We start from the raw sequence: 17,513 nt of genomic DNA on the forward strand, positions 1-17,513 counted from the left end.
GAGATCAATTTGGGTCTTAAATTATTTTAAGAGAAACCAGATTAGAATGAAGTCCTCTTTGCTCAATTTAAAGTCCAGAAGATTCTCAATGAGACATTAAAACAATACAAATGTGTATTTTAATCATAACCTCTGGAACACACAGCAAAACAATGTGCAAAACAGTAAATATAAGATATATTTTTTCTATAATATAGCATTATTAAAAATGCCATCATAAGAAGACGTACTCCTTTTAAAGGTTTGTGGATAGGTGCAAAATATTCCGCATGTCTCTAAAATTCTGAGTATAAAGACTTGGAATTTCTAAAAATATTCTGAGGGTTGGTTTTTAGAAAAAAATTAGCATACATTATATAGAGTAGAGAAAAGAATCATAAAAGATTCTTCTACAGAGCTTATAAAGTTACACCCAGCAGGGGAATCCAGCTCTCTTTTTGTTTCCAGAAGCTTCCCACAGAGACACCTGAGGCTTCGAGCAGCTGAACAGCTGTCTATTTTCCCTTATAAACAGACCTAGTACAGGAAACAGTCTCTTAGAATGTTAGAACAGAGGCTTTACATATGGGCACTTAAAGGTCACTAAGAAATAATGGCTCTCCCCTGCTTCAGAAACAGCTATGCTTTTAGAAAAGTGGCGAATAAAAGGCCACTGTTAATAACAATTGTGTTTTATGGACATGATTTGTTATATTTTATGAAGTATTTTTCTTGATAGCAAGTTTCTTTGTTGTTGTTGTTGTTGTTGTTTTTTCTTGCCAGGTTCTCTAATAAATATTTCATGCATTATTTATCTCAACAAATTGAAACATTAGCCTTTAGAAACATGTTCATCTGATACAGTGGATATAAAAATAATATTCATATGATATGGGATTACATGTATGTAATGGGAAATGAAGCTAGAATGGGAACTGGAGAAAATGTAAAAACTGCTCTAAGGAGGAGCATGACGGTTTAAAAGTATTGTTAGATTTACCGACCTATTACTTATGGAATATCTTATGTTAGGAGACCATAGAGATAAGAACAATTAGAAAATTGTGATTATAGCTTGCTTGAGTTGCTAAGCACTTCATTTCAGATGCTGATTAAAGAGCTGCTGAATGAAAATGGGAGAGGGAAAAAAGAGAGAGAGTCAAATTCACTATAGATAACTCGAAGTCAGATCGGAGGTAACTGGCAGGAGAGTGAAGTGAGAACAGTCCCTCTGTCCAATAGACAAAAATACTTGCTATGCTGAAGAAAACTTCAGATGGGATCTTGAGAAAATTCCCTAAGCAGCAAAGTAGACTTTTCTAAAAGCAAAAGTAGACTTATTCTACATACAAATTTACATTTACAATGAATTATTCTATAATAATTTATGTTTAGGGGAACCTATGAACAACTGTTATATTTAGCAATGCTGGTGTTGAAGAGGGAAGCAAGCCAAACTTCAACAAAGCATGCATTCTCCATTATCTTTGATCTTCAATTTATTGTAGAGGCATGAGTGTGGTTGTATGTCAATAACCATGGGTATTGTCTAAGGAGATAACATTTCTTATGAGGTTGGAAGACTTACGTCTATGTGTTCTCTACAGGACTACTGGATCTTCCTCTAAAATTGCTTCATAGGTTCACAATAAGATAAGGTAGCAGAGCTACCACCTGTAAATCACTGAAGCCCATAAAAGCAAGAATAAGAACCTCCTGGGCAGTGTCAACCCTGGAGACCAGGCTGCTACCCAGGGCCTGGAAGAGTAATTTCCATTTTTAAGTTTTTAATCAGTACATTATAGTTATATATAACAGTGGGGCACATTTTGATGTAATCATACGTACATGGAATACAATTTGCTCCACTTAAATCCCCAGTACTCCCTTGTTTGCTCCCCTTTTCTCTTCCCTTGTTACCTTCCTCTACTGGCCTTCCTTCTATTTATTTATAGTTTCTTAAATTAGTGGTTTATACATACACATAACTGTGAAATTCACTGTGGTATATTCATATTGTACATAGCATAATTCTGTCAGTTTCATTCTGCAGTTTCTCTCTTTTACTGTCCCTCTTTTCTTCCCCTCAATTCCCTTCCTCTCCAATGTATCTTCTATTTGGTGGAATTCCACCCGCCTCACTTTTTTTTTTTTTAATTTTTGTCTATGTTCTACATATGAGAGAAAACATTCAAGTCTTAACTTTCTGAGTCTGGCTTATTTCACTGAGCATGATGTTCTGCAGTTCCACCTATTAACCAACAAATGCCATGATTTCTTTCTTCTTTATGACTATGTAACTTCATTATGGCTAAGTAAAACTCCATTGTGTGTGTATGAATGTGTATGTTTGTTTATGTGTACATATGCATGAATGTGTGTGTGTGAAATACATTTTCTTTATCCATTCATCTGTTGATGGGCATCTGGACTGCTTCCATAACTTGGTTATTTTGAATTACACTACCATGACCATTGATGTGACTTTACCAAAATAGTATGCTGATTTTAGTTCTTTGGGATGAATACCAAGGAGTGGTATAGCTGGGTAATATGATAGTTCCATTCTTATTCTTTTGAGGAATATCCCTACTGTTTTCCAGAATGGTTGTGCTAATTTGCAGTCCCACCAACAATGTATGAGTGTACATTTTCCCATTTCCTCAACAGCAATGATTATTATTTGTATTCTTGATGATTGCCATTTTACCTGTAGTGAGATGAAATATCAATGTATTTCTCATTTGCATTTCCCTGACTGCTAGGGATGCTGAACATTTTTTCATATATTTGTTGGCCATTGATTTTGAGAAGTGTTTGGTGAGCACTTTTGCCTCTCTGGTCTTAAGGCATAAAATGAGTAGCTATTTTTTATGTCAACCAGAAAAACAAATGCAAGATGTATTCAGTATTTCATTCAGTGGGTTTTATTTTCTGCAATAAGGTAATAATTTCCTCTGCAAGCTAAATTTCCATCTTCATTTTAAGTTTATAAATGAATTCTAAGTCATGTCCATCCTTATGCATACTCCTTTCTATTCAGAAAAGGAGGATACATCTATTGTATAATAACAAAGTCCCTAGATTTAATGGTTCCTTGGACAGATTCCTCACTTTATCTCTCTGCCATATGTGAATGTTTCTTGTCTTTACTGCTCACATTGCTCTAGTGTGTTTAATAGCCTGTCTCAGATATTTTATCATATGGGAAACAGACTAATGCAAAGGTTGAATGTATACCTATCATATGATTCAACTACTGCACTCCTAGGTATTTACCCAGAAGAAATAATAACATTTGTCTGTAAGGATACTTGAAGATAAATGTTTATAGCAGCTTTACTTAACATAGACAACAATTTGAAACAACCCAAAAGTTCATTAGTGGGTAAATGAATAAACAAACTCTGATATAGATAGAATGGAATAATATTCATCAATCCAGAGGAATGACCTCTTGATTAATGCTACAATATGGATGAATTTCAAAATAAGTATGCTGTGCCAAAGAAGCCAGAAAAATTATACACCATATGGTTCCAAGAGTCTAAGAAATATGAAGGTATTTATAATGACACAAAGCAGTTGTTGCCAGAGCACTGGGATGGGTTTAGGGAGGACTGAGAGGCAGGAATTACAGTGAGGATAGTGTAAGGAAAAGTTCAGGGTGATGTATTCATTATCCTGAATATGGTGCATTTTTTTGACCTGTTTCACATGTACATACACATTACAAAATATGCCAATTTGCATACTTCAAAAATATACATTTTACTGTGTTAATTGTATTTCAATACAATGGTTTTAGAAATAAAAATATTAATTGTAAAAGTCAGTGTTTCTTAAATTTGTATGAACATTGGAATAACTGGGAAAATCTTAGAAAATGCTGATATCCAGGTTCCAAATCCAAAGTTTCAATTTAATTGCTGAGGCATGTGGCTTTTTAAAGTATTTTTAAAATCCTTCAGGTGATTCTGGTAGACAGCTATTTGGAAATTTGGGGTATGTTTTTTCATTTTCTCTGTACAATTAGAAGTATTTTATCTTCATGAGTTTTTGTGGAAGATACAAATTTAATCATCAGCAATAAAAATAATTGTTCTTCTCCTACAACACCTAGACATAATTTCAAATGGAAATCTGTGTTTATGGAAGCAATTATTGGTTATAAAAACAAAGGAATATAAAAATATTCAAATAAAGGTATTCTCTTCAGAATTGCAGCAGACTGACTTGGTTTCAGGTATCAATGGTTGTTAGAACTTTTGAGAACAGTCAATTTTGGTAAAAAAATTGGGGCCCTCTTCTTAGACAAAGCAGGAGGGGAGGGGATGAGAAGGTCCACACTCACCTTGGCATAGATGCAGCTGTCATTGAGTCTCTGCAACGAGCAGTTCTTGTCACACAGAGGGCACATGAAAACTTCTGTGGCTTTACAAATTTCTTGGCTTGAGAAATCAAAGAAAATAAAACATGAAACTCTGTGTCCAGAAAGACACTCAGCTCTTGCAGCAAACCCTGCTGGTAGTGGTGAGGTGGAGAAATAGAAAGAGTGCAGAGTAGTGGGCAGAAGAAGCAGCAGTTAGGGTTTTAGCTTAAATGGTTGAGGATATTTGCGGTATAATGCTTTTTATTCACTTCTTTGTTCTCTGTTAAGATAATGTGGTGGTACCGGGTTGTGTTTTGCATTTATATGACACTTGTGAGGTGTTTTAGTAACATAAAGGCACTTTGATACAGGATCTCATGGCACTGGTGAAAATCTTGTATACAAGTGAGTTTTAACCAAGTTTATAGGTTTGGAAGTGGATACACTGGAATGAAATCTAACTAAACTGATTCTCAAGCCCAGGGTTCATTTGATTTATAGTACACACTGCAGTGCATACCATTGGTGCAGAATACTCACTGGAAATTGAAGGAGTTGATCTTTGTGTATGTGGCACCTTGACACACACACAGTCATGGTGATATGACATAGACCCTATTACTTAAATATATGCTCAATTGGGATGTAACTTTATGTCTTTTATCTCTTTGGTTTTATGCTTGCTGCCTTTTTGAAATCTCAGCATACATTATGGATGGCTTTGTGACAGTAGGGAATCAAATAACAATTTCAGAAAAGCCTTACAGACTCAAGAGTTCAAAGCAACCTATTTTGAGGATGCTCTGTGTCTTTATCTGTCATACATGGCCTTTTCTCACTTTTTATCTCCCAAGTAAATTTTATTTAAATAAATCTGCTCTGGAGAGTTTAAAAGAAGTTTAAAGAAGTTAGAAAATATGTCCGTTAATGCATTTGTTAATACAAGTTTAAATGGCAAGATTTCTAACAAGATTTGCTGTTATAAAAAGTATATGCACAAAGCAAAAAAGAATGTGTGTGTATTTCAGTGTGGGATATACAGAACTTCAAGACAAAGTGAAAATATAAGTATTCCAGGTAGTGGTATAATGCTTTAGTGGAAAAAGGCAGACTAAGTTCTGCTACATTGCCTACTCTTCACCCACATCTCAGGTAACAGTAATTATGTCCTCTAAGGAGAAGACACCAATGTTCAATTTAAGACAATTGCTCAAATCACAGAGCTAGCAAGAGGGAATTCAGAGACCTGAGCTCAGGTTTTTGTTGTTGCTGTTGTTGTATTTTAGTTACAGATCCAGTTTTCAATTGACTTTAACAAATCTAAAAGAGGAATATATTTGTTTTATGTTAAAATGAATTTTTATCAATAATTTACTAATGGTGATGATGACAGAATCAATTTTATATATATTACTCTCAATTTCACACTCCCTACCTTAATAATCAGAATGTCTGTAGAAGGGAGAAGGAAACAAATAAAACAAATAAAAACCTAAAAGAAAGAGACGATTATATCTCTTTGAAGCAATATTACTAAATTTTAGGAACAAGAAGAAAACATTTCTTGAAGTAATTTTTATGTAAAGTGTTCTTATCATACTTCACATTGTTTCATAAATGTAACAATTTTTCAGGCATTGGAATTTCATACAGAATATGAGTTCAACTTGGCTTATACTGCATCATCTTGTCTACTTACCAAATGGTCAAACAAAAGCCTGGGTTTATCAGTGAATGTGGAACCCCAGACATTAATGGGTCCTATTTTCAGCCAGAATCATTGCATTCACTTTCTGTCAGATTTTTCTAAGCTTAACTTGGATAACATAACATAAAACATAAAGTTTTTTTGATGACATAATTTTTAAGCTAAAATAAGGGATTTGAGCCTATCACAATTTCTTTGATTTTACTGAACCACTAGAGGGAGGGAGAGGTCCCCATCATGAATGGTTTTTAATTTCTTTTGCAGAGCTTGACACAGTACCACTGGAGTTGTGGCTTACTTTTGTTTTAGATCTATTGCTATATATATATACATGGATAGCTGATTCCAAAGAGTAATTACTACACATTAAAGACAGTGAAATCAAGAAGCAATAAGTCTAATCGGGGGTGAATATTTGGGCCCACACTCTCCAGGATCCTGACACATCCTGTGACTCAGCTAACATGACAAAGCACAGAATGGGAGATTTCTTCTGGGTGATGTACATTTTTGGAGAAGAGTATAAAAATAGGTATAAGGGAGAAGAGTGTGTCAGCATGGATAAAGCATTGGCTTTAAAGTCAAATAGAATCATCAGGGAAATCCAAATCAAAACCACAATGAGATTGCCTTATTCCTACTAGGATTGTTATATTTTTTTCTATTTTTGGAAGGTGCATGCTGGGAATTAAACCTAGGACTTTGTGCATGCTGGGCAAGCACTGTACCACTGAGCTACATCCCCTGCCTGGAATGCTATTATATTTTTCAAATTATACAGAACATAAAAACTGGTAAGGATATGAAGAAACTGATCCCCTTGTAAGTTTTAGAAATCTAAAATGATGCACTGTTTTGGTGGCAATGTGGATGTTCCCCAGAAGGTTAAAAATACAGCTACATATAATCCATCATTTCCACTTCTGGACATATTCATAAAACAAATGAATTCAGGATTTTGAAAAGCTATGAAGCTCCCATATTCATTGCAGCAGTATTAAAAATGCCAAAGATAGAGAAATAGTAAATTTCTATTGCTTCATAAGTGGATAAAGAAAATATGATACATAAGTACAGTGGAATATTATTCAGCTGTAAAAAGGAAGGAAATTCTATCTTATATGACAAAATGGATGAACCTGGAGGAAATGAACCAGTCATAGAAAGAAAGACACTGCATGATGCCACTTACAGGGGGTATCCAAAAGAGTAAAACATAAAAATATAGAACCCATTAATGTCTGGGATTCCACATGCACTGATAAACCCAGGCTTTCATCTGACCATTTGACCAGGGGCTGGGGGAAAGGAAGAGGAAGTCAATGCTCAATGGGTGTAAAGTTTCAGTTACATAAATGAGTAAGTTTTAGCTATGTTCTGTACATCATTGAGCATAAACAATGTGTAGTTAAAATTTTGTTAAGAGAGTTGATCTCGTGTTAAATGTTCTCATCATTTTTTTTTTTTTTTTTTTAATTTTAAGTATCGGTCATAGGTTTGAAACTTAACTTGCCCTTCATGGACATATTTCCCTGACCAATTCACTTACTTCTCTGAGATGAATTTGTTTTCACATGAGGATAGTATCTAACTGGGATACTAGCTACAGGATATTGATATTTTACCTGGCACATCACAGATGCCTTGAAATATGAAGAATCCCTTGCTACGGACAGCCCGGGAGAGGGTTTGAGGGTTTCTTTAAGAAGCAACAGCTTTTATAAGGCTGGTAAATACTGAGGACCACATAAGTTTCTAGATGAATTCTGATGCTAAGGAGGCAGGAATGGACTACAAAATTTGGGTTTCTACTCTCTGACCCATCCTGAAATCCAAGTCCCTAAGAAGCATGTCACAGTAACCAGCTTATTGACTTAAAATCCTGTGACATATTCTCTCCCAGGCACGGAAATGAATATATTTGGCTTTGTAAAGCAAGTGCATACATGTTTATATACATAAAGTATTCTAAAACTGATTGTTAGGTGCTCCCACAAATAACTACAGGGTAATTAAGAAATGTAACTTAATCACATTATCATATCTGGTGTAGGATCATAAGAAGTAGACTCCCATCTGCAGCTTTCCACTATTCTGCTACCCTGAACTAAACAAAAAAGAACTTCATAAAATAATACAAACATGAATCCACACAAAATAAAACCTAGTCTCCTCCCTGCCCTCCACCAAGATAACACCTACGACTCAACCACATCTGCCACCTTGAACGGAAAATTTCAGTCCCAAAATGTTGAAAGTCAAGATATTCAGTGCTGCTTATCTTGGTTTAGAATAGAAAGTCTGACAGGATCTTAATTATAGCGTGACAGGAGTAGCAGTAATATAATACCATAAAGCGCAGAATAAAAGATTTTTCTAGCACATTTTAAAACACTGCTTGTACTAAAGGTTAAGGAATACTTCCTTCATACAAAAGAAGCCTAATGTACTCCTTTGGTACATAAATCAATAGGAACACTCAATCTATTCCTTTCATTCCCTTGGGTCATGTTCAGCTTCATGGGGGTGGAAGGAACAGTCTCTACTTCATGGCAAAACTTTGTGGATTATCTTCTCCAGGAACCATCAGGAGTAGCAGCTAGTGAACAGTCTTTCTCCATATTCGTTAATTCATTGTAAAAGGCGTTTCCTTTTAAGACAATGTAACTCATGATCTCTCCCCTGAGTCTGAGGTTACTGTCTCATCAGCACACAGGGAAAAGCCCAAAAGGGGAAGAGTAAAGGGGCATATTCACAAAGGTCAGAAGTTTGCTCTGGAAGATGCCACCTTCCCCAGGAAGAGTGATTTACAAAACTCTGAAGCTTTTTGTCGGGGAAGGTAATTGGGGATTGAACTCAGGGCATTTGACCACTGAGCCACATCCCCACAACTATTTTGTATATTATTTAGAGACAGGGTGTCACTGAGTTGCTAAGCACCTCACTTTGCTGAGGCTGGCTTTGAACTCATGATCTTCTTGTCTCAGCCTCCTGTGCCACTGGGGTTACAGGTGTGTGCCACCCACCCACCTCTGAAGCTTTTGAGCAACAGTTATCTCTGTTGTTATGCTAATTATCACTTGGCTCATGAAGAACAAGGGGACTCTTTTTGAGATATCAAATCAAGAAACTTGGATACTGAATAGGATTCAACTCTAGGACAATGAAGAGTACTTGTTTTTAGGTAATACCTTCCACATATGTAAACACAGACGTGCATATCATCTGTTTTAAAGAGAATTCACAGAAACTAATTTTATGATCTAATACAGATGTCACACTAACATTAGCTGTCCTGATTACTGCCAGATAGTGAGGCCATGGTTAAAATATGCACTATAGAAAAGAAAGTGTGGAGAGGGGAGAGCTCTGCTTCTTTATGTTTTAAATTTGGTCATATAAAGTTGAATTTGATGACATACTTGTGAATTATATTAAACTGAACATGCTGCCAAGAGGATTTTTTAATCCTAAGGTGACTCCTGTCTCTGATGAGTAATAATTTAGTATTTCTAGGAATAATGTATTTCTATTTCTAAATCTTGAGTCATTGCAGATTTAACAAAGGAATCACCTTTCTGATGTTATGTTTGACTTCTGTCAAATCCTGTTTTGCTACTATCTTTAGAATAGTATGTGGGATATACTTGAAAGTGAAATTTGGCATCAAGACTAGCAAGCAGTCTTGGAACTTACCTAAGAGAAATTCACCTATAAACCTATCAAAATGACCTCTTTATCTGACTTTTCTCTATTAAAAAAAAAAAAAAAACTGGCATGGTGGCACATGCTGGTTAATACCAACTGCTTCGGAGGCTGAGGTGGGAGGATTGCAAGCTGAGGCCAGCCTGGCAACTTAACTAAGCCTGTCTCAAATAAAAATAAAAATAGCTGGGGATGTGTAGCTCAGAAGATGACATTTCTTGCCTAGCATGTGAGAGGCTCTGGGTTCAGTCTCCAATACAGAATAATCAAATACCCAAGAAAAAAAAATATAAAGAGCAAATAAACAATAAAGTTGTATTTTTTTTTTTTCTTTCTTTCTTTTTCTGGTCAGCATTATCCTTAAGCTTTTGCCCACTCAGAAGACAGGCCAAACACTCTGATAGTCTCTTTATAGCTTACCTTACTTGACTTTCGTTCATGGTAACCAATCCATAGAAGAAAACACACAAGCCAACCACTGCCGCAGGAATCAGCATGCCAGTGTACCACCCCAGCCAAGCGAAGTACAGCCCAATCTTCTCACCAAAGTACAGCCTGCAGGAGAAAGCACCTCTTTAGCTTGCGTTAAGGTGATCTAAATGACCTTACAAATACTGATGTTACAACATGTTACAACTAGTGAGGATTTCAGATGGAAACTTGAGGCTAGCAGCTCAATTCCTCTTTAGCTCCATCTGAGCTATCTAACAATCCAGGTCCTTAATGAATCTTATAAAGGCAATATCATGTACTTCCAAACATTACAGGGGCAATTATTGTGGCCATTTTGTCAAGTGTATTTATTTCTGTGCCAAATTTCTTAATATGGTTCTTAGGACTTTTTACATCCTAATTCTTCTTTCTTTGTTCTCCCAGTAGCCTCCCCTTTTAGTCTCCACATCACAGAGCTAGGTTAAATCATATTGCTTTGGGGCAAATTAGGAAAAAAGTCTCTCCCCTCAGTGGGTGCTACAGTAGGCTTGATTTCCATCTCAATCTGTATCCTCAACCACCACCCTTATGCTGAACACAATCTACCTCATTATGTTCAATCTTCCTCAATAAAACTCAACTCTGCAATTTTCACAGGACACAACAGTGCCCTTGGTGATGTTGTTCCCTATCTTTGGAAGACCCAAACAACTATCAACTCCTCCCCTGTCAACCTGCACTGGTCCTTCACTTAATATTGCTTCTTCCAGGAAGCCTTCCCTGACTTCCTCTCCAATCTTTATTAGAAACCCCTGCTCTTGTTCCCATACACCATCGCCCAATGCTTCAGTGCCCTAAGCATACAATACCATAAGGCAGCTACCTGCCACTCCTCAGTTCTCCTCCTCTCTGGCTGCTGTAAGTCTGTGTGTTGTTTCACTAGTAACCATCATAGGAAGATTGAAAGAAGCTAAGAGAAGGAGTACATTTTATTGTCTTTCATCTGGTAAGCATAGGTTCTGTGAGAATAGCAAACCAACAAGGAGGTTTCAATACCTATTAAACTATTATTTCTCCAGCTAGTCTACTTGCAGCCTTCACTGCCATACAGTTGATAAGGGTCTGGTAAAAACAATAAGAATTTCCCAATTTCTCTACTGCCAGTAGGTTCCCCATCTTCCAAAGATTGTTACTTGTTACTTAACACATATGCTGTTCCAGCTATAGGCTCTGTTCGTTTGTTTGAATTGGCACCAGGGATTGAACACAGGGGTGCTCAGGGCTGCACTCTCAGCTCCCTCCCCCCACCCCCTTTAAATTTGAGACAACGTCTAACCAAGTTAATGAGTCTGACTGAACTTGCTGTCCTCCTGCCTTCATCTCTCAAGTAGCTGGGATTCCAGGCGTGCATCACCACACTAGAGCTATAATTTTAAATATTGTACTTCATGGTTCACTTGGGAATATTGAACTGGGCAATATTCACTTGTCGTTTTTCCTTCACAAGGCTTCTCTTTCTAAGAACCATTCTATCTACTTTATTCTCTGGAATGTGCCAATTAAATTTTGTATATATTTCACCACATGTAGACTGGAATTTTCTTTCATTAAGTATCATTGATTCAATTTTTTCCCTTTTATTTATTAAACCTAGAAAACACCAGTCATTGTCTATTTGTTCTTTTGGTATGGTAAAGCTGTGTTGACACAGAAAAGATATTCACAGATTTTGCAATGAAGACTCGTGTTCCTCAGTGGGTGGAGCCAGGTTTTGGATGAAGCTGCTTTTCTTTTTTTTTTTTGGTGCTGGGGATCAAACCCAGAGCCCTGTGATTACAAGGAAGTACTCTACTGACTGAGCTATCTCCCCATTCCCTGAAGCTGCTTTCTTCCTGAAGTCATAGCTTTTATCAGCAACCCACCTGTAATGGTTAGAGATTCTGACAGGTTACAACTGCTTCCTTCTTTTGGTCCTTTAGACTTAAGTTTGATAACAGCTTCAAGTTTTTACCAGTCCCTGAGAGCTTCATCATCAATATTTCTATATATAGTTTTTTTTATTCCCCATGAAACTCTCTTCAAGTATCCCTTTTGGTGTTCTACCAGTTTTCTGCTAAGACACTCACTGACATAGTTATAAATTATTCTCTTTTTTAATTTTTTTTTTTTTAGTTGGCTGGGGTTGTGGCTCAGTGGTAGAGAATGTGCCTAGCACGCGTGGGGCACTGGGTTCAAGCTTCAATACCACATAAAAAATGAATTATTCTTGACATTTGTATTTACAAATAATTTAAAATATTAAGATATATAACCTAATAATATGAATACTAAGGTTTCTTTCATTTTATAAATATTTATAACTAGCCTAGGACCTATTGTTCTTAATATATACATTATTGTGTACCAAAATAAATTAGATAAATAATGAATATACCAAGTTGAGGGTATATAATTCAAGTTGAGAATAGTAACTCACTAGCATATACTTCCTGGAATAGAGTAAATAATAAATTTTTGTTGAAGGATAAGTATAGCGGGTCCTCCATTTACTTGAATTCTGCTTTCAAGAATTCGATCAACTGTAGATGAAAATGTAGTTCGGCCTATGTAGTTGTGTCTGCATTGAAGATGTGCAGACTTTTTTCGTATCATTATTCCCTAAACAATGAACAACTATTTATATATTTACATTGTCCTGGGAATTAGAAAGAAGCCAAAGATGACTGAGTGTACAGGAGGATATGTGTAGGTTATAGGCAAATGCTATACTAACTTATATATGGGACTTGAGCATCCTGAAAAAGAGTTCTGGAACCAGTCCCCTGTGAGCACTGAGGAATCACTAGATATGCATAGATGCCATGTTGGTGATTTTCCTCTTTGCTCTCCTTTTCCTTTTTTGCCTCTCTTTGTTTTGATTTTTTTATAGAGTGGTAGATCACCCAGGCTCCCTGTCAGTAACTTCTGGTTTAGCTGGGCCTCAAGGTACTAGAAGACTTTAAGGTACAACAAAAGGATACCCCAGGATCCTTTTCTTCCTCTGGTGTGTGCTCTGGTTGTGTCCAGGTTCTGGGCTCTGTTAATGTACTTCTTCCCTCATCCTTGGGGATGTTAGTAATTTTCTGCTGTTCCTAATCCCTGGTTGACTTAAAAGTCCTACTAGTTTTCTTTTCCATCCCACATAACCAAGTCCCTGAATCAATTTCCTGTCATTGAAAAATCATAGAGTGGTTTCTTTTTCTAGATTGCATCTTAAACACTGATAAGAGATGACATGGTAGGTAAAAGATGCAATTCTGAGAAAATGACAATGGAAGGAAACAATTTGCTTTCCATGGTCAGTTCATTTGCAGAACCTGATTAAGTCCAGAGGCTGGTGCTTGTACCACATTCCCCAACGTGCCCAGCGCTCATATAACAGATGTCTTCTATTCTGAGGTCCATGGGTTTTGATGGGCAGGCTACTCTTATAAGCTCCCTGAAACAGATAAAATAATACACATTGGTAACTATTCTCTTGGTGAAATTTGAACTAAAGGTATTTATTTCCTTAAACAGGATACTTTAGCAACTTATTGAAAACTTCTGAGGTCAGAAACAAGTCTATCACTGGAATGATGTGGTAAGATGCCTCTTTTACAGGAAATATTCTCATAGTTACTTAAACATCATTTCTTCGATTACTTAAGTTACATTTTTTTTAACAATTTGGATCTATTTTACTTAAGTAAATAGACTTCATGTTTCACTGTTTGGAATTCGTGTTCTTTTAATAAACACAATATACATGAATGAGAGAAATCATTATAATATTTAGTTCAGAAATTAAGAGAATTATTCTGCTTTAAGAAGTGCCCTAGTCCCAGGAAAAAGGTTACTCCAGTTCACAAGGTATCCTGCTTTAAGGAGGAATCCAGTCCAAGAAAAGTTTTCTTCCATTTACAGATGCTAAGGAATCAAGTAAGTGACCATTTGAAAAGAATGAGGGCTTAGCCTCCTGTGTTAGTCATATTTTTAAACTGTAGAATATCTAAATCTTATTTTGGATAAGATATTCCAAAAAATTGAAATATTTCTTACTTCTTCTCTGAAAATATGTCATACGGATTACATATGATCAAATATTCCAAAGCAGAGCTATGAAGAAAGAGTACACCTTGAATTGTGGCTGGCAAGTGCCCCAAAGTTGCAACGAGAAACACATGTGGATGTCACCTCTGGCTCTTTAACAAAATAGACAATTAACAAGGGAAGTGTAGAAGTGCAATTAAAGCCCAGTCCAGAGTTGTCTTCCCTCAGGAGGCCTAGGCATTTAAAGCCTAAATATTGGAAGCTAAAGAGATGAATGTAAAGATCTATGTTCTCAGTATGGGGCATCTGCTGGAAAAAGGTTGGTTTACTTGTGAAAATGGACGAACTGTCCTACTATTGGGTAGGAAAAGAATACTGAGCCAAAATCTTAGCTGTCTTTTAATCATGACTGATAATTCTTCTAAAATGCATGACTTTCCCAGTCTTAGTGATCAGAGCATAGATTCCTGGGCTTTAGACGTTAACATTTGGCATACCCATTACATCATTGGTGTAATTTTGATCCTTAACCTCAATCAACCACACTGTTCTGGCTTGAGAGTGTCATGAGATGGAAGGGACTGAGTGATTACATTTGTCCACCATGCATTTTCACATCTTTTGGAAGGATCATATATGATTAGTGATTCCCACCATCCTTGCTTAGCCCCTTCTCCAACCAACATATTTCCTATTTCCAATATTCATAAATGAGAGAATTATATACTCTATCAGCTTCTTAGTCAGACTCCTTCATATATATATAAATATATATATATGTATATATATATATATATATATATATATTTGAATATATAGGTAGTTGAGGTAAAAAAATGGTTAAGAGCAAAAAAACACAGTTTTCACAGTTTTGAACCCAAGAAACCAACCTCAGGTGCTTATATTAATTATGGAATACCTCCTTATAGAAAGAATAGGAATGACAATAACCAGCAATGTGTTTGTGTATTTCATGTACCCAGCCCTATGTCTATACTTTCCCATTTTGCTGACAATAGCACTGAAGGGGTATATATTATTATTATTCCCTTTTTAGAAATAAAGAAACAATGCTCAGAAAAATTAAAAACCATTTCACATACCAACCACAGAGTCACATCAGCCCATTACAGCTTGGAGCAGGCATTAGCATTATGTATCATAATGCACTAATAAATAATCATAATAATAATAAGGAAGATCAATAGAGTAGAATGAGTTGATCAGTGGGAGGGAAGGGGAAGGGAAGGAGACTACTGTTAACTATTATTATAATGACCAATTTAAAAATAAATAAATATTATAAGCCCCCCCACCCCACCCAGAAAAAAAATATGATGGTGAGTAGTAATCTGTCAGGGAACAAGTAGGTGATAGACTGGAGGGTTTTGGTGTAGGCTTGTTTTAGTTTTCAGATATCCTCAAGAAGTAAGCACGTACCAGGAACCTGCCCTGTGTGGAGTGGTGTGATTCTCAGGCTGGATCAAGCTTGGAGCTCTGTGCAGGGCAGTATATCTAGCATGAGAGTCCTCTCTAAGTCTGGGTTTACTCGAAGGGGGCTAACTACAGAAAACATCTGGAGCAGAGGAGCCAGCATATAGCCTCAAGATCATAATGGGATCTCAGAAAACCCAGGTCCACTTGTGACTGAACTCTCCTGGGATAAGCAGCCAAACTCAAATGGAGAACGAGGGGAAGGAGCAATGAGCATAAAAACCTTTCTCTTCTTTATTATAATGGAAATTATCTTTCAAAATTACCTCATGTGGGGGAAATGCTGCTATATATGAGCCATTGTTTATAAGTTTTCGGATACCTGAAAAGAGAATAAAAAGAAAATAATACTTCAGTCAGTTTCAATAGAGAATTCCCTCTAGAGCACATACTGCATTTGGGATAAGGATTTAATCGAAAACTTAAAATAACCCTAATGATTTCCATAGCCCCTATTCCTATGGGCACCATAAGATTGAGAAAGAAACCTGTACTAAGCTTAGTTGTGTCCTTTATGGATTTACTTTGCCATATCTTGACATTTGGGGAGCATTGATACCCAGTTATTTGGGATCATGTAAGCCAGGAATAACATTTTTTTTCCCCTCAAGTAAAAAAACTTGGTCAAAAACAAAGGAATTCTACAATCCCAAAGCAATCTCAAAAGGTTATTTTATTGAGACATCTTTCCTAGTTTAACACGAAGCCAATGGGACATAAACAACAAAGTGAGACACTCAAAATCTTCCCATTTCTGTGAGAGTGCAGTGTAATGGACACTCACATAAAAGTACTGATGAGAACAAAAACTGGGAAAATCTTTCTAGAGAGCAATTTTTGTTGCAATATTATTTATATTAATGAAGAATTAGAAAGACTTGTACATCCAAAACAAAGGAATCCTTTATCACTGTACAATATATCAGGTGTTCAGTAAATAATTGTGATTTGATAAAGGTTTATAATAGAATATTGTATCTCTTTACAATAAAGTTTTCAAATAGTACTGAAGGACTTGAGGAAATATAATGGTAAATTTTAATAGAATGACAAAATTATAAACAATGTATGCTTGAAATTTTGATGAATGCATATTTATATAGTTCAAATTTGTGACAATGAGAGGAGCAATTAGGAAATTTAAAAATGTTTAACTCTCTTGTGTGTATTATATTTTTTACAAAGGGAATAATTCCATTTTACTCATTTAAAATGCCATTTATTCTTAAAATCGATATAAGCACACACAGCACTATTCTGTAGGTATATTCTCATTTCATATTCAGAATTTCTCTATTTTTATTTCATTGGAAAATGTGTGACTGAATTTTATTTTTTTTCATATGGTTTTGGTATATAAGGTTATTATTTTGCCTGCTCCATCATAAAGTACTAATCAGCAGAGAACAGAATTTGAAGGCTCCTCTTTAAAAAGTGGCCAACCAGGGACACAATTAATATTTCTCATGTGAGCTCCATTTTAATGCAAATCAACAGAGATTGGTACAAGTTTTCAAAGATTGCCATTTTTTAAGTTTAAGGACTTTAAGACATTTGACTAACATTCAATCTCTTCAATGTTAGGTTTCGGCCTTAGAATTAAAAGGCCAGCTTGTTTGTTTCTTGTTGTTTTGTTCTCTGCTCTATGCAAATTTTGCAATTCTATATATTTTTTTTTTTTTTGGTGAGATGCTCTCAATTTTCTTTAGTATTATACAGATTGTAGCAAACTGCTAAACATTCAAACAAAAC

The 17,513-nt window shown here is 35.8% G+C and overlaps 1 protein-coding gene across 3 annotated transcripts in view; it reads right to left on the reverse strand.

Moving 5' to 3' along the window:
• The window catches only part of Ano3 (anoctamin 3), a 441,314-nt gene that overhangs the window by 77,929 nt on the left and 345,872 nt on the right, over positions 1 to 17,513 (reverse strand). For all 3 annotated transcript variants that reach the window (XM_047517051.1, XM_047517052.1, XM_047517053.1), the window contains 4 exons: positions 16,028 to 16,083; positions 13,553 to 13,674; positions 10,185 to 10,319; positions 4,334 to 4,430 (listed from right to left, as the gene is read on the reverse strand). In XM_047517051.1, the coding sequence (XP_047373007.1) occupies positions 4,334 to 4,430; positions 10,185 to 10,319; positions 13,553 to 13,674; positions 16,028 to 16,083 (410 nt within the window). The remainder of the gene's footprint in view (positions 1 to 4,333; positions 4,431 to 10,184; positions 10,320 to 13,552; positions 13,675 to 16,027; positions 16,084 to 17,513) is intronic.

Source organism: Sciurus carolinensis, chromosome 11 (assembly GCF_902686445.1).
Source record: "Sciurus carolinensis chromosome 11, mSciCar1.2, whole genome shotgun sequence".
Classification (NCBI taxonomy): Eukaryota; Metazoa; Chordata; class Mammalia; order Rodentia; family Sciuridae; genus Sciurus; species Sciurus carolinensis.